The sequence below is a fragment of the Gobio gobio genome (genome assembly GCF_949357685.1).
Source record: "Gobio gobio genome assembly, chromosome: 5".
Taxonomy (NCBI): Eukaryota; Metazoa; Chordata; class Actinopteri; order Cypriniformes; family Gobionidae; genus Gobio; species Gobio gobio.
In genome coordinates this window covers 16,747,194-16,765,088 of record NC_137101.1, presented here as the reverse complement: position 1 = coordinate 16,765,088, position 17,895 = coordinate 16,747,194, and the positions used below count along the sequence as shown (strand labels likewise).

Sequence of the window (17,895 nt, the reverse complement as noted above, 5' to 3'; positions counted from 1 at the left end):
TTATAGACCTAATTTCCCCCCATTTCCCCCCACAGTGTGTTTCAGGGCCATTTGAGAGTGTTAAGTGTTTTTGGAGAGCACAGAGGGTCACTCTTGCATTACACATTAATGGAATCGGTCTCACAAAGAGTGGAACGTTAAATAGCCATTTATCATCTCGCACTCATTGCCAGGCATTATAGCCCAATGCCACTGCAGTGTCTGTGATATTTTTTAAATGTGCGTGAGAGGGTCTTCTACAGAACTAATGCACCTCCACCCAGCTTTTGCTGACAACTAATGTCTCTCACAGAGAACGAAATAGCTCTATTTTCAGATATTGTGCACAAAACAACAGGCTCAGCTTTATCTGTGCGGCTAGATGTGCTGCTGCCATCACACTGGCCGTTAATTGGGCCAGTGCTGTGTGTGGCGCATATTTGCTGCCTGTAGAGGATTTTAACACTTTAAAGCTAAATGCTTTGGGCTGTTAAAACACAGGCATAATCATTTTGTTTTCAGCTTGTTAACATTTGCTTATAAATTCTCTTTACCAATGATTATTATTCTTTATGGGAAATTGAAATTATTTGTGTAGGGCGTACTGAGGGGTTACTTGTTTTGATTGATTTTGCCAAAAAAAAAGACAATTATAGACAATCCAGATGGCAAGTTAAGATGTCCAAGTCTCTTCCTTATCCTCTTGCTTGAGTGTGTCCTACACAAACACTTTTTAAAAAAATATTAGAAGCCAGAATAACAGTCTAGACCACCCAAATCAGGTTTTTCAGCACAAAAACTCACATCTACATCTAACCAAGCACATTTGAACCTTTTTAAGAGCTGAAAGAATTTTTCAAACTGATTTTTGGCCATTTGCAGAGTTATCTGATTCATATGGATGAATCTGACTTTTATCAAACCCAAAAGAATTCATTCAGGTAAATCACAACCTAAATGATGGATTCCCCTGTTTGTTACAAACCACCACTTCAAATGCATCAAACGATACCTTAAGCATCAGATCTTTAACCAAAGCCAGGCAGAGATGGATTGCTAATGGACGAGGCTCGTGTGACTCATCCATCATGCCATTGTCTATCTTGCGACTGGGCGAGGGTTGGGCGGTACAGCCTGTCAATCAGAGTAGAAGCTGTCAATGCAGAGATACAGATAATCAAAGCAGTTTGTTTGGCTTGGCTAAATTAACTATTATTTGAGAAAGTACTCAATGCAGATGAACAGAATTAATGCTATTGTAGGACGTTCACACTATAAGTGATTTTCACTGACAGAACGACTTTTCGATGAGGTGGAAATTTGACGCAACAGTGACGATGCAACAATTGTAGTTGGAATCGCATTGCAGCGATTACCAATGGAAGTGTGATTCACCTCCCGATGCGGTTACATTATGCAGGATGGTATGCAGGAATGCATACAAAAAAACAGCAGTACAGTGACTTTGTGACCTCCAACTCTCATTGTGAGCACACTGTTACACTATTAGACATACATATGGCTATTTTAAGTAAGTATAATAGACTAGTGGGTTGGGTTGCCTGCACAAATAGTTAAGTGTTCTTTGGGTTACAAGATTTCCCCACACAGATTTCACAACAGATTCTAGTTAGTCAGCATGGTGGATACAAGGATTGGTTTGTGAATTGTGCTTCATACATTGCTACATTATTGACAGAGGACCTTTCTTGTCCATTTTGCTGAAAGTTCACAGAAATGTTGTTAATGTGACCGCACCATCCTATATAGGCTGGTTTCAGGTTCACCGATCTCGATCGACTCGTTTCTAGATAAATCTCACTAATCAACTAGTCAGTTGTTGTTTTTTTGAACATTGAGATACACAAGACATTATTTTTAGGCTGATTAGCTCATTTTTGGACATAAAACTATGATTCCCTAGTACATCAGAACCATCCCACACGTTACAAAATCTTTCTACCTTTACACGAAAAAACAGGCAGAAGAAACCCAAAAAGACTGACAGAAGGATGCGAGTCTTTTCCCAGAGAGAGCTGCGCTGAGCTGAGTTCTATATTTAGCTGGGATCTAGTCCATCCAGACATCATTCCCATCTCCTGATCCACTCTCTCTCTCCACTGAGAGCTCTCTCTAAAGTATGGCGCTTTAGACACGTCCTGCTTTATGTTCTGTACAGAGAACACTATCTTCACAGAGGCCAGCTGTGGCAGGTTTACGAGGGTGTCGACTCGTTGTTACAGCATTGATATCCTTTTGATAGAACGCAGATAATCCCAGTTGATTCTCTCTGATTAAATTGGGAGTCATAATACGTGGTTTGCTCCCTAAATCCTCTTTGGTGCAGTTGTTATTGTTGAATGAATTCAGAGGGCAACAGAGAGGGGGCTGCTATGGAAAAGCTTTTGTTGACCGTTTTCTCTCTCTCTCTTTCACTTTGATGCGAAACTCTGCATCAATTTCACTGCAGTGTCCTTTCTTATTCCCTCGTCTCCTCTCCTCCGTTTTTGTTATCTAAGACAAAACCAAAGCCGTCTTGAGAACTAATGAGAAACTCTGCAGTCTCAGACACAAGCACACAAAGTCCCAGACAAAACACCATCTGTGACCCTCGAGACGCACATACACACGCACACCTAGGGTCTAGGCTAAGTTGATTTCATTTTAGCACAAATGGGCCGGGGTATAAAGTAGCCTTGTATACATTTATTGTTTTAGACAGGTGCACGATTGCAGGGCAGCGCACAGATACAAACAACTAACATGCGATATATCAGTAAAAGTCTCTTGAGTATGCCGCAAATGCTCATGAAGCCATTCCAAAAACTGGATCTGCACATCTAAATTAAAATGATTTCATTTATCAATATCATTCCATTATCTATTTAATATACATTTAAATGATTTATAAGCATTAAAAGCAGTCTGAGGTTTCATAAAGCCTCTGCTTCCTGTTCAAAAACTACTTTCTCATGCATTATAAAAGAGCTATTCAAAATAAAAAAGGCACTAAAACACATCTTCTGCTCTCCACAGTCTACCTCTACGGTTTTGGGTGAACGTGATCAAGAACCCACAGTTTGTGTTCGACATCCATAAGAGCAGCATCACGGACGCCTGTCTGTCTGTGGTGGCTCAAACCTTCATGGATTCATGCTCGACGTCAGAGCATCGCCTGGGCAAAGACTCCCCATCTAACAAGCTGCTGTATGCCAAGGACATTCCCAGCTACAAGAGCTGGGTGGAGAGGTGAGCAAGAACATGTTTGCAAGATCTAGAATGAAAGGAAATCTTATATGCAAAGTGACTGAACAGCCAATTTTAAAGTTTCTGTGTGAAGCGATTAGGTAGAAATAAGGAGAAACCGCTCGAGTGCTTTAGTGTGTGTGTGTGTGTGTGTGTGTGTGTGTGTGTGTGCACCAGTGTTGGGGAAAGTTACTTTTAAAAGTAATTCATTACAATATTGAGTTTCTCCGTTAGAAAATGTACTAATTGTGTTACTTTTTTAAAAAAGTTACGTTACTTTCTCTTCTTGTTTTAAAAAAACAAACAAGCAAAACAAAAGAAATAATATATTCTTGGCAAATGTAAAATCCATTTCACACCAAAAGTGAAAGTAATCAGGCTGAAGGAAATGCAAATCCACGCCTGAACAGTAGAGGGCGCAGCTCAAACAAACCAGTTGTGCTACCATTCTGGATCGCAGGAGAAAAAAAATCAACACTCATACTTAAATAAAAGCAATAAAAACAATAAAATGAAACACAAATATGATGTTTATCTAAAGTAATTTTTGCTTATTCGAATGGTTGAATTGGATCAGCGAAAACATTGCTTAATAAAGTGAGATTAAATACATAAAGTATATTTGTGTAATTTAACATATTTAATAGTTTGCATTTCATTGTTTTTATTCATCTTGAGGACCCCTGAATCTGTTTTTATGCAAGTGAGATGAGTAAATGTCTGCTCACATTTATTCGAGAACTACAATAACCATCATGTTACACAGCGCACACAACGCCTCGATACTCCCAATTTTTCTCAACTTATGGATAGAAGAGATGTCAGGTAATAAATGGGAAAACAAAGTAACTCAATTTAATTATTTAAAAAAGTAACTTGGGTATTTTATTGTCAATTTAGAAGTAATGCGTTACTTTACTAGTTCCTTGAAAAAAAAAAAAGTAATCTGATTGCGTAACTTGCGTTTCTTGTAATGATTCACCCCCCAAAACTGGAGTGAACATTTTTAATCAGGAGATCCAAAGATAGCGTTTTCATGGGTATTGTTCTGAATAAGAGCCAAGACTTTTCCTATGTCCTCCAGGTATTGTGTATGTGTAGCTGCTGGTAATCAGACTGAAGTGTGTTGTAGAACTCCAGGATGATGAATTGCAGCTCTATTGTAGTTCAGTAGATCTTCAGGGTCTACCCAACACTGCACCAGAGCAATTAGTCACTGTTTGGTGAGCGAGACAAACTTTTCTGCTTTTCCGGTGAGAGGCACTATGTTCAGCAATGGCAAGAAAAGAGAATTATGGGTAGATAGTTAAGGAACTCCATCTTCCTACATGATTCCATTGTTTTCTGAAGACATCAGCTAATTTCACACAGAAAGTGTGAGTGTGTCTACACAAGCCCAACACTGTACAGTATACAAACACCACTGATAAAAACTCATCAGCGCCATGTGTCTCTGCTCACGCACACTGACCCTCAGCCTCTGACTAGCGTGTTTATTTGCCGTGAGATATTAGAGGCTCCTGGAGGAGATAGGTGGCTGGCAGACGAGCATGATGGGGAAATGATAAGACCGTAATCATCCTGCCAGCTCACATTCACTACGAAAGAGCTGAGATGGGGAGAAAGCTCATTTTCATGCATTAGATAATGTGTTACACATATTTAAGGACTGAGATCATGTTAAAACGTGCCTGACGAGGTGAGAAAAGTCTACTTTAATAAAAGATGCTGTGCATCTATGCGTTTTAACCAGGTAATGTAAATTCTGAATTATACATTCTTTGTTCTGAGTTATGGCTCTCACGTTTGCTCCTTAGTCGACTGTTTTCCGTAATATCCTACAAGGTGACAAATCTGTGTGGATTGAGACAATCCTTCTGTTTCCTTTTGTCAGATGATATGAGGAGAGAGATTTATAGATTAGAGATGCGCACCATGCTGAGACTCTCTCTCGCGTACACGTATACGAGACTGGAGAGCACATGAAGAGGGCCAAGCTAAAATTACCCAGCAAAAAAGACAGCAAGAAGAGCAAGTGAGTCAAGGACAGGTAGTGAAGTGCTGCCTTTGATCCTTGCAAGTCTTCATAAATGCAGGGTTGATCTGTTTTAGGGGAAAGAGGTAAATGAGGCAGCGTTTGGTGAGGGTGTGTAGGAGGGAAGCTAAATTCACAGTCAGGGGTACTGTGCCTTTGAGAACGTGTTCACATACAAGCACTGTGTGTGTGTGTGTGTGTGTGTGTGTGTGTGTGTGTGTGTGTGTGTGTGTGTGTGTGTGTGTGTGTGTGTGTGTGTGTGTGTGTATATATATATATATATATATATATATATATATATATATATATAAACATTTAATGTGTTAATTGTAATCTATTAAAATGTTTAAATGCCATTTCCAGTTCTTTATTATTACTGTAAAAGTCATGGTCATTCATTGGTCAGAAAGTGTAACAACTTCGTATTTATCCATTTGCATTACATGCACATTACGAGGGAATAACCAGCATGGACTCGTTCTGGTTGACGAACAGTTGACATTTAAACGTGATATTAATTAGTGCCAGGCGAGCTGCCAGTCATTAGCCTTGGGAAGCAGCGGACGCAGAGAGAGAGAAGCTAAACTTAAATGTGTGAACTCGTCTATGGAGTGTACCTGTCACTGGAGAGTAGATTCCTTTGGGAAAGGCATACCTGGAGATTATAACCCCTCTTTATCGCTCTCATTCAACACTGTGCCATTCTTCTCCACTGATGCCCCATGGTGCATTGCAGCACGTACCTGCCACTCAAGGTGCTCATGGGAGCCTGAAACAGACACGCATGCCACTGGTTAGTCAGTGAATGTGTTGAGTCCAGGAGTTGGCATGGTGCAGGAATTAAAAATGTAAATGACCTGCCTTAATTAAAGAGTCGGCGGAGCCTCTGCAGCTGCAGGTGACAGTGACTGATTGCTTTTCCTCCACCAACACTCTTTCACTCACTCACATGCACCAGCCACCCAAAGACAACAGACAGTGTTGCTCCGTTCCAACACCTAGTGAGCTGCCTACAGGGACAGCATTTTAAGGTAGCGTGGGCGCTCACCAGGCACGAAGGCTGTTCCAAAAGATAGGCATGTTAATTACACTGCCTCATAAGATACCCCATAGTGTCACATGTATCCTTCATGGAAAGGTAATCCCAGAATGCATTGATGAGAGAATAAATCCAAGGTGGTGAATGAAGCGATAGCAATATGGAATATAATAAACAGGTTTCATTCAGAAATAAAATTCTGGATAGAAATGTTTGTATTTTTGAGTGCTGTTTTTAAAGGTCCCATGGCATGGCATTTTTCTATTATTTTATAATGTTTCCTGAGGTGTACTTATATTGTTAGTATGATTTTTACATCAAAAAATGTCATAATTTAGAAATAAAAGGCATTTTTTCTATACTGTTATCACCCCTCTGCCTGAATACCCTGTTTCAAGGGGCGTGTCTGCTGTGAGACTTCAGTGAAAACGCCCACTGTTGTGATTGGCTGACATCTTTGCATTTGAAATGAGTGTTAGATTATGTTGCGGAGGGGGCGTGGTTTAGCGAGGCATTGCACGCACTGCATGCATGAGAGAGAGAGACTGACAGGGCACTCGTGAACCACGGAGAGCTGGAGGAAGTTTTATTGTACTGAGTTGTTGAGAGCGCTGTGCTGTTAGCGCGAGCTTATTTGTAGCTGAGAGTTCTGAATAAACAGTCCCAGTCACGTCGACTCTGTCTTCTTCCACCTTATTCTACGAACTTTATAACAAATGTAATGTACTATTACAGCCGTCGAGATAAACGAATCGTCAAAGTGTGGATTATAGCATTATTTTATGATCTATTCCTAACACATGAAATGCTGCAGTGATGAGCATTGAGTACACAGACAGTCTGTTGATCGCGTGAATGCAGTGATCTCGTCATTGCAATGCGTTTTCTCTCACAAAATGCTTTCACCACAACAGCAAACACGACATCGACAGGAATACAGTAAGAGCTTTGTGCAGCATAACAGCGTCATTCATTATAATGGCAGTTTCGACAAGTGTGCAGCTACACTCGCGACGTGTGATTGACAGCTCCGGACATTATAAAGAGTGTTCTTTAAATCGCTCTCTATAGTTTAATCACTTAAATAACTGATTTGTTTCATGCTACTAACAGAAACAATCGTTTTATTCACTGGCTTGATTCACTGATGCAATACGCTTAGGGCATCAAGATGCGATCATTAAATGATCTAGAAAGAAAGTCTGAGTGAACTTGAATGATTAGCTACACATCAGAAATCACTGATCAGAGATCAGGCATTAATGAACACTGTTACTCACTGTTTGTCGCGGTGCTGTCGAATCCATATCGTAAAGTCTGTGCTGACATTGCGACTGAAATAAACTGAATCCATTTTCTCCACCTTCTCTGGGCGGGCAAAGCAGAGGAAGGGGAGGTAACCGTTCCCCGTATGACATCATAACTGGAAAATTCAAGATCAGCTCGTCTGAGCTGTCATTTTCTCAAAGGCAGAAAAAGACAACCAGAACTCGGTTTACACCCATCAAAATTTCTAGCCACTTGGGGACCATATACAGGCTAGGGGAAATCATGTTAATGTTAAAAAAAAACTCATAAAATGAAATGTTCATGCCATGGGACCTTTAAGCTTGTTAGAGTCTCACACCATTAGCTTAGCAACATGCTAACATCAAACTCAATGGCAAGTTGTGATGCAAAAATGTTCTGCCTAAGTAGAGTATTCCAAATCACATATAAGGTTCCATGATGGTTTGGATGCTGTCTTAAGCCCTATTCGGACAGGACTATCTTGATTTACAATTCTTATCACTCAATGTCTGTGATTTCATGTATCGATTCTGACGGGACTAACATCCGAGTTGCCAGGTCTGTGCAACAAAAGTACCTGTCAAAAGTAGGCCAAAAATAGCCCAATTTCTCCATCAGGCGGCCAAATTCTCCACTGAATTTGTACGTCTGAGGGGGTGTTTTAGGGTTGTTGGAGTGCCGAAATCATACTAATGGGGTGGAAACATTAACACTGACTAACATCACCGTTTTTATTACAGAGGTTGGAGTGTGTGTTTTCTAGATGTGTGTATTACAGAAGGTCAACTACTGTGTGTGTATGTCACATTATATGTCTTAATTTATAAATGATTTAAATTTTATTATAAAATCAAAAAACATTTAATTCAACTTCACAAGTTTATAGCAGTGGCTGTTTATAATAAATTTGCAAAAGTAAAGAAACCTAGACAAGTAACTTGCTCTTACCTGACACTGATATTAAAATGGCCAGTCTTGGCAGTGTCCGTGATTTGGCTCAATTTATTAATTGTATAATAAAAAAAAATTGTCGGATACCATCCATATTGATAAGAAATTAAAGCATGCCAAAGATTGGTGCGCAATCAGTATCTCAAGTAGGTCAAAAAACACACGAGGAGAACCGTTAGGATAATGCAACATCAGCAATCACAGACATTCGCATTCGGACAGGATTAGATTTCTCAGAGGGCCGTTGCGTTTACCGAAAAACGCTAGGTAATTTGCTCTGGAATTTTTTACTGAGGTTATGTGCGGAAAAACACAGACATGGCAGATTTTGAAAATAAAGAATCGAAAAAAATACATCCCCCTGAAAAACTAGTCCCGTCTGAATAGGGCTATAGAAGGCTGACGTCTACGTAGGCAGTGGTTTTTAAGCAGTGCTCGTGTCTACAGTAAGTGTGGGCTTATATATATGCGTGTGCATTTTGTTTCGGATGTGCTAGAATGCGTTTAGTGTCAGCGTATGCGTGGGCCACATTTATTGAACATTTCCAGCATCCTATAGAATCTGCTGATCTCTGGAAAACTTTCAAGGACAGCGGCTCATTAAGACTCACAGTCACTCGCTGCCGTAAGCCGCAGCTGTACTGCCACAGAAAGTAAATGCCGAACTGATTGTAAGGGGCAAGACCGCTCTTAGTCAGTGTCATAAGTGACCCTGAAACATGTTATTCTACATGAATTATAAAGAGACTGCATCAAGCCCTGTCACCTGTCCATTTTCTACCCATTTGTTAAAAATGTGCCATTTCTGTTTCTCTGTATTTTTTACAGATATTACTCCGACATTAGTAAGATGTCTGCGATCAGTGACCAGGATATGAACGCATATCTGGCAGAGCAGTCCCGCATGCACATGAATGAGTTCAACACCATGAGCTCCCTCAGCGAGATCTACTCTTACGTGGGCAAATATACAGAAGAGGTATGGAGAACACCTCCAAATGCATCATCAAATGTTCAACACTATTGAATCACCACATTTTAAGTGTAGCGCACCCGTAAAACTTTACTTAGAAATGTATTCATATTTTTGTCATTTTAATTTAATTCTAAATGTAATTGTGTAATTGTTCATTGTCAAATGGGAAAAGTGCAGATGAGAGAAATATGTGGTTATTTCTAGGCATGTGAGACTGATGTGTCATCTCTCTCTGGCAGATTGTGTCTGCGCTGGAGCAGGATGATGGCGCCAGGAAACAGAGACTGGCCTTTAAACTGGAGCAGGTGGTCGCCTTCATGAGCCTGGAGAGCTGAGGACCACATTTCCCAGAGTGCACTGGGAGATCCAACAGAAACCGAGCCGTGCCTGAGTGAAGACCTGTCCATCTATCTCATCTCTTCTTTTTGCAATCTTCCCACAAAAACAAGCGTTTGCATCATATTAGCTCTGCTTCCTAGAAGAGTAGAGATGGGAACTAGAGGGTGGGCGGAGGAGCCAAGGACTACATTACCCATGATGCAGTAGACTGGGTGGCCACCTGGCTCTGCTGTGTAGAGGAGGGGTGGCTGCCTACGAGTTCCACTTCACTGCATCCTCCATCCTTCTCCCTGACCGGAAAAGAAAAAAAAAACATTTCTGTTGCCTTCAAAGTTTAGCTGATAAGCAGAAACCACAATGTTTGGTGTCAATTTGTTCTGACTTTTATGACTAGGGTAGTGTGCGACACTAATATAGAGTCCAGTTCATTGTAGTACCTTAATTAAACAGTGAAACGCAAGATAATAAAAAAAATGGTACTGCATGCATCTGAAGAATGCAGACCGTTCGGGCCATTTCAAAAGACTCTAAACACCTCGAGGACCCTGGATTTACGGGACATGCTAGATAATTTATATGCTTTGATAAGAGAACAATCAAGCCTGGAGATCCCAACTGCTTATTCTCACTTTGAAGACAGTGAGGTGTATTTAAAATCCTCAGCGTGTAGCGGGACGCAACAATTTAGTGCTTCGATTATTTTGTCTCTTCCAGGACCTTACTTGACAGTGAAACTGAAAGGCAAGACCTGTCGTCTTGTGCTATACCCACATCTTCACCACTCCACCCCCAGCCTTCATTTCGGCATTTATCCGGCTTGTGCACATCTGAATTTAACCTCTCTTATCTAGATGATTGGAGGAAAAAGCCAAGGTTTGATCCCCTTAGAAGCAAGCACACACACACACCCCTCTTCCAGGGAGCGACGCCTTCTCTCTGTACTCCAGCGAAGTTGCCAGGACCTACGCTGTGCTGCAAGAGGACAAAGTAATCTTAACAACAAAAAAAAGCACACATTCAATAGGTGTCTCAGTTCACACATCCAGTAGGGGGACTTTAATTACAAAATATCCTACTCAGAATTAGCTGTTAAATGGGGGAAATGGCGCATTGTTGAAAGTGCACACGTGCAGCCTGCACTGTTCACTGCCACAGGGTCCCACCCATAACGAACACTCTGGAAGCCTCTAGAAAAACCCACACGTGGACAAAGCTGGTCAGCAGAAAACCAAAGGAGCCCAATTTAAAAAAAAAAACTAAAAAAAAAAGAGCAAGCGAATAAATTACCCCTGAGAAAGCAAACACAAGGCACTGTTTGTTTTATGACCTGCAGAAAGAAGCAGCTAAAGCTCTGTCTGCAGCCTCATATTTGTTTCTGTCCATTATGCCCGTACTTACCCTTGCGTGTCCGAGTTGGGTTATTGCACAACTGGGAGGGCGGAAAGTTTAAGGGCTTGCTGTAGTTTAAGTGCGCTGGCGGCCTTGAGATATGAATCCTACCTGGGGCTTAGCGACTCGGCGAGCACGTAAAAAGTATTGGATGTAACTTTGACAAAGGGAAAGAGACAATTTAGCTGCCCTCCTTTCCTCTGTCCTCTGACCCCCTCTTTCCCCTTGACAGCGTACCCTATGTGGTGATGTGAATGTGTGGAGAATCAGCCCAGGTCCACCTTGGGTGCTTTATTGGCTTTTTCAGCGCATGTATTTCAATTTAAACTTCAAAAAAATGAAAAAAGGAAAACAGAAAAAAATAAGCCTTGCAATTGATGATGTGGATGTGTTCTTTTTCTTTCTTTTGCTTGGAAGAACGAGATGGAAAAAAAGTGGCTGTCATCTTCAAAATTGCAACCTCTGTTAAGGTGGAACCTTTATCTTGCCCTTCCATTCAACTGCCATGACCATGTTTTGTGAATGTGTTAGATGCTAATAAGACTGAGGTGAAACCTTAAGCAGATATAGTATATACCCTTGCATGCTGACCTATTTGGATGATATGAAATGAACTGCCTTGCTATCAATTTATCTAATACTACTAGGAATTTTTAAACCAAACCAAACTCTTGTTCGACTTTCATCAGACTCCTTTGCTCTTCTCGTCAGGTGCGTTGCCTTTCTTGAAGGCCGTCCATCTGAGAGTTCTCGTTCACGCCGAACAAATGTGACCGCCACATCTCATGCCAGTCCAATCACACCTAACATGCTATTTAGGGATCTTCACAACACTACATCTGTTGTCGTCTTTAATGTGCAACTCTAAAGAGTTGATTCCCTGAATGTGTTCATTCGTACTTCTCCATATCTGCATTTTTCTGTGCATTCTAAATCATTTTGAGGCAACCTAATGTTTTCAGGATTCCATTAGCGTTCCACCAAATTATTTTTTAATGTTGTTTTGGATATCGTCTCTGTATGCGTGATTGCTTTGGGCTCCCTTGTGTTATTTTTCAGCATAGCTTAGTAACAGAGGATTGTGTTGAGGTATTTCAGGATTTCAGGTACACAGCTGCACCCAGCTAATGATTCTAATGAGATAAATAATAAAATACCACTGTCATCATGTTAGGTATTACTTTTTTTTTTAAAAAGGTGATCTTTGGTAATAAATAAATAATCTCGCAAATGAGTTGAGAACTGACAGTGGAAAGTATTTCATTATTTCTTCTGGGAACTCATTAAGTCCACAGAGGTCTTATATGAGCTGATGATGTTTTGGAAAAACTGATATGCTCCTGGATTCCCTCATGACTCTGATCCGGTGTGCCATGTTTCTTCATCTCTCATGTATGTTTAACAGGACGACCCCCACCCCTTATGTCCAAAATAGCAGATAAAGTTTCCACCTTAAACATTTTGTAAGAACTAAAAAGTCCTTTTAGCTCAGTGTTACAACGGGCGTTACAGAGGCCTGTTCAGAAAGACTTTTTAATATTTCCAGATTTGATGCAAGATAAAAGAGTTATCCTGATGGGAGGAGAAAAAGAGAGAGACCAGCGGAAAGGCAAGCTTCTCTAACTTTGTTATAATTAATTGTATACCTGTGTATGTAAATATAATGCATTCCTATTTTGCAGTCGAGAACAAAATACTATTTGTAATATAGAATAAACTTTATTATGAAAAAGATGGAGTCTTCTGTCTTTTATCTTGTGTCTCTAATCTTGCTTTGAATTCGATTAAAGGCACAATATGGAAGATTTTTGGATTCAAATATCCACTAGAACAATGTTATATATTTGGTTGACTTGTGTATTTGCATTTTCCCAAATGTTTCCAAGAATGTTTAAATCCAGAGAAATAAGCCATTTTAACCAGGACACGGACCGTGTCCGTGCGTCGCTTATCAATTACATCATACCTGCGTTACCCTCGATTTCCGTTTTATTTTGTAAAAATCATGAAACACCAAAGACGTTTTAATATATTATGTGTTCTATTAGACAGGTGACCAACTGTTTGGATACATTCATCAAAAGAAAAATAATCTTTGTTATATAGCTCAACACAGTTAGTCTGATTAAAGGTGCACTATGTAAAACATTTTCAGTAAAATATCCAAAAACTACTAGGCCAGTGTAATATATTTTGTTCAGTTGAGTACTTACAATATCCCAAATGTTTCCAACTATTTGTAAATCGTGAGAAAATTGCTTTTTTAACCAAGGAACCGGGACGTGTGAGGAAGTCGCCTGTCGATTGCGTCATATCTGCGTTACCCTCGGTATCCGGTTTTATTTTGCAGAAACGCTTTACTCTTACTGCAGTGTGAACAAGTGTCATAGCAGCCGCAGAGCGAACGCACAGAGTAACGTCTTAACTTCATTTTCAACACACTCAGATGTATCTAATATGATAATCAGAGCTGCGTTACCTCAAACTCATGACCGGAAAAGCGGAAGTGGCGCCGGCGACTGTGGCATAATAAAAGTCCCGCCGGCGACTATGCCATAATAAGAGTCCCGCTGCTTCGCGAGACATGTGTTCTGTGCCCGAATCATGAACATGATTTCTGCCCGAGTCCTATCCTGAATCTTTTCCACCGGCTGTGAGGTGAAGACCACATGTCCCAAAATTCTGTGCTCAAACGTAGCGTCATCAAACTATGCCTTTGTTTTGAATAGGTGACCTCTAGTGGACGGAAAAGTTACATAATGCAGCTTAAATGTTTAAATCTCGTTTTCTTGAATTACAGCGAGGACCTTTTTTTTTTACCATGACTAATACTGATCTAGCTGACTGCAGTATGCAACAAGTGTCACATAGTAGCCACAAAGCGAATGCACAGAGAAGCGTTATCAACACTCAAATAATTGATCTAATATGGTAAAACAGCGTCGTGTACGCATGACTGGAAGAAGCGGAAATGGTTGTCTGTGGCATAATAAGAGATCCGGGCGTCATCAAGCTACGCCTTTGTTTTGAATAAGCGCCATATTGTGTCTTTAATTGAGAAGGTAAAACAGCTCAGCAGTGCCTGCTCTCTTCCCACAAAGGCCGTTCTTCAATCAAACAACTTTCAAAACCATTCCAACTAAATTATGCAAGAATATAAGCGCTGGTACACTATGAAAAAAACGAAAGAGAGAAACTTCTGGAGTTATGTGCACCAGTCGCTAATCTGATTGGATATGGTCTCAACCACCATTTCCACCTCTCTAAACCAGACCTTTACTATTTCTTTTCCTTTTTCAATAACACTAGAGCATTTTTACAACCGTCATCTTGCAGAAAAACAAAGACTCAGGCTTTAACCTCCTCCTGTCTCGCAGTGCCAGAGGGCTCTATTGCCACCTTTATTACATTTCATCTCATTGCACTGTATCGCTTCTCTCAGTTAACGAGAAACCCTTCCCCTCCACAACTCCAGTACGTTCCCCCTGACCTTTCAGCGTTTGTCTCTGGGCTCTCCTGGAGGAAGGTTAGAGCGAGTTGACGAGTTTAAAACCTCTTCACAAAAATGTCACCTCACAACAGGTGCTAAAAGCGTCTGCCCTTGCTGAGTGATTTCTTGCCTTTTAGCCTTGAGCACAAGGTCAAGGGTTTACCACACATCGGACTGACTGGTTCTTATAACGCTTCTTTTTTTTTAAATGCATCGAATGTACAAATGGTAATTCCGAAGCGTTCCGGGAAAGATTCTATCCAGCTGCAGATGCGGTGCAGGCCAGCTAATAAGAATGCAGGGTGAACGATGGTGGACTAATTCCTAGGATTGACTAAAATGCCTATTGACAGCTGCGGGGGAGCAGATGGAAGCAATTAGCATTATTAGTTGGTTGTGCTTTGTCCTATCTGTCTAAGTAAACATCTGTGAAAAGACAACAGATCCGGCAAAGGCTCCCGTCGAGTAAACAGAGAAAACCAAACAGTGAATTCAACTCAACTGAACGGAGACGCTGAAGGCAGCAATGAGATCCGCCATCCAAGGCCCACACAGAAAACTGAACAGCTTAGGAATAAATATGATAAAAATATCAACATGCTGTCCGCGCCCATCTGGAGGAATGGAGACGTGATCATTATCAGATTCACTAGAAATGTCCCAAAAGATAGAGTAAAGAAACGGACATGCTGAATGAACTTCTGAGAATGTCTATTGTCGTGCTGAATCCCTCGTGGTGCTGCTCATTTTCCAAAAGTAACATTTCACGGATGAAACGTGAGAAAGCGCACCGCTGTAAATGTCTCTGTGATAGAGCAGCACTGCCCTCCACTGCTTCTCTACCAAACACAACCCCTCAAAAAACTATTGATCTGTTCCTTTTCAATACCAAAACATGGGTTTAACTGGAGTATTATTTGCTGCTTTGGAATCAATTACCAGCCCAGGTTCATTTTCAAAATGAATTTCATTGTGTGTGCAGCGATGCTTAATTTTCTAATAAAAGTGTGACGTTCTGGCAAATGTTTCATATGAGCAAAAATGTGTTGTGGTGCAGACCATGTTCAAGTTCTGATTGCATTATTATGTTTGCATGTCTCAGACGGAATTGGCTATTTAATAATCTAATTATAGTTCTGTTGCGTGGTGAGATCTGACAAGTATTCTCACAAAGAGGACATCTATCATGTGGGGAAAAGACTGTTGGATTCAAAAAAGGAGTATATAATGTGTCTTAAAGACCCCCTGTGGTGAAAATCACGTTTTTAAATGTTGTTTATATGTCTGAGGTGTTTTTAATATGCTTTAAGACAAACCATGTGCCAATTCATGTCAACACGAGTATTTCCTTATGTCCTTAGAATGCCCCTATTATGCTATTTTAAAGTTTCCTAATTTTGTTTTGGAGGTCTCCAACAACAGGTTTACATGCATTAAAGGTAAAAAAAACTTTCATTTCCTCATAATATACATTGGACATCACCACAATGTTCAATGGTTCAACGACTCAATGGATGAATCTGTCTCTCTAAATCCCTTCTTTCCATGAGCCTACTCTGCTCTGATTGGCCCAGTCTGTTGTGATTGGGATTTTGGAAACAAACGGCCATAACTGAACTCCAGCACCGTTCAGGAGGCTTCATAAAGCTCGCAGACTGTACACACTTTAAAGACCATAATGATGACGCCGATTTTACATCCCAGTGTGAGTCCGAATCGACGATGAAACATTGGAAGAACTAGTTAGGTAACCCGAACCTTGAGCAGGACGTTTCTCAGTGATGCTACTCATTTTGAGGTACATTATGAGATGTTTAAACTGTTCCTCACCATCAGCATTAGCATGTGTATGTCCATCAACAAACCTGTGTTTGTGTGTGTGTGTCTAATGTATTGCGGTGCACATGTGGGAACTGTATCAGTAACGCCGCATTCACACGGGGCGTCGGCGTCAACGCTTCTCGTTTACTTTGAATGGGTGACGCCATGCGTTGCCGAACTGAATTGTGGGTTCCATCGCGTCGCTTCACTCGCGTTGCAAGCATAGACAGGAAAATAAATGGACACAGCGACCCCATAGGCTTCAACGGGGAAAATTGAAGTCAGGTAGAAGCACTCACTTCCTGATGGCTGAGCGTACTGCGCAGCCTCAGACTGAGCTTGACGACGTAGATGTGACATGAGCAACCTGTCTGACAGTGGCAAGGCTTCTAGTAGCTGTGCAACATAAAATCTGAATCACCGAATCTTGTAGAGACAGAGAGAGTGAGCAGGAGCAACTTTTGATGAATGAAGCAGGATTTGCGACATCTCTATCGGCGTTTATGCCTCCACGTCCCCCCGATTGCCTCATAGACAGTAAAATATTGCCTACGAGTTTCTCCTCGGGTCTATACGGTACAGCGCGACGGAGTCGCGTGGTTATGACGCAATCGTTAGCCTACTTTTTACAAAAACGGCTTCTACGGGGCGATAGTGTAAGATACAAGGTAATGGAGCATTTTATACATTGTCGTGTTTGTTTAGAAATAAACAATGGACAAATGGAGTCTTTAAACGCCTCAGATGTAAAGATATTCGCTGTCAAAGTGAGGCCAAAATGAATGGGAGTCAATGGGATGCTAACAGCAGGTGATGGCTTGGTTAGCAATGGCTGCCCCTATGGAAGGTACGCTTTCCGGGGGCTGGATTACCCCCTTGGTTGCAAGCAGCAGAAGCTGAAGATTTCTCAACTTTTCAAGCGCCAAAGCAGGCGTCATCCAATCAGATCGCCCTAGTAGGCAGCAAGTAATGTGATTGGCTGTTGTCACTATGACGGCTGCATCAGCACCAAGCTTCAGCCACACCCTCCGTCAAGCGTTAACGCCAACGCCCCGTGTGAATGCAGCGTAACGTGAATGACTGATGTAAACATTAACGTTTGCAAAACAAATCTTGCTCCTTTCTTTTATCTTTACTCAAAGAAGTAAGAACTGACTGACAATCAGCATTAATAGACACAGTTTTCAGTATGACGGTAATAATGTGAGTTAGCCAGTTAACCAGGTACATACACAATAAACACATTGTAGAGCATCTTCTCGACATGATGCTATCCAGTATCTGCTGCAGTGTTCAAGGTTCCCCTGGTCTCTAATAAGTGGACGGGCAATATGCTAATG

At 41.0% G+C, this 17,895-nt stretch overlaps 1 protein-coding gene across 1 annotated transcript in view; it reads left to right on the top strand.

Annotated features, from left to right (window-relative positions):
- plxna4 (plexin A4) overlaps positions 1-11,575 on the top strand; it is a 220,684-nt gene extending 209,109 nt beyond the window's left edge. The window contains exons 30-32 of the mRNA XM_079816393.1: positions 3,016-3,228; positions 9,369-9,519; positions 9,756-11,575. Coding sequence (XP_079672519.1) covers positions 3,016-3,228; positions 9,369-9,519; positions 9,756-9,851 — 460 coding nt within the window. The 3' untranslated portion in view covers positions 9,852-11,575. The remainder of the gene's footprint in view (positions 1-3,015; positions 3,229-9,368; positions 9,520-9,755) is intronic.
- The last annotated feature ends 6,320 nt before the right edge of the window (positions 11,576-17,895 follow it).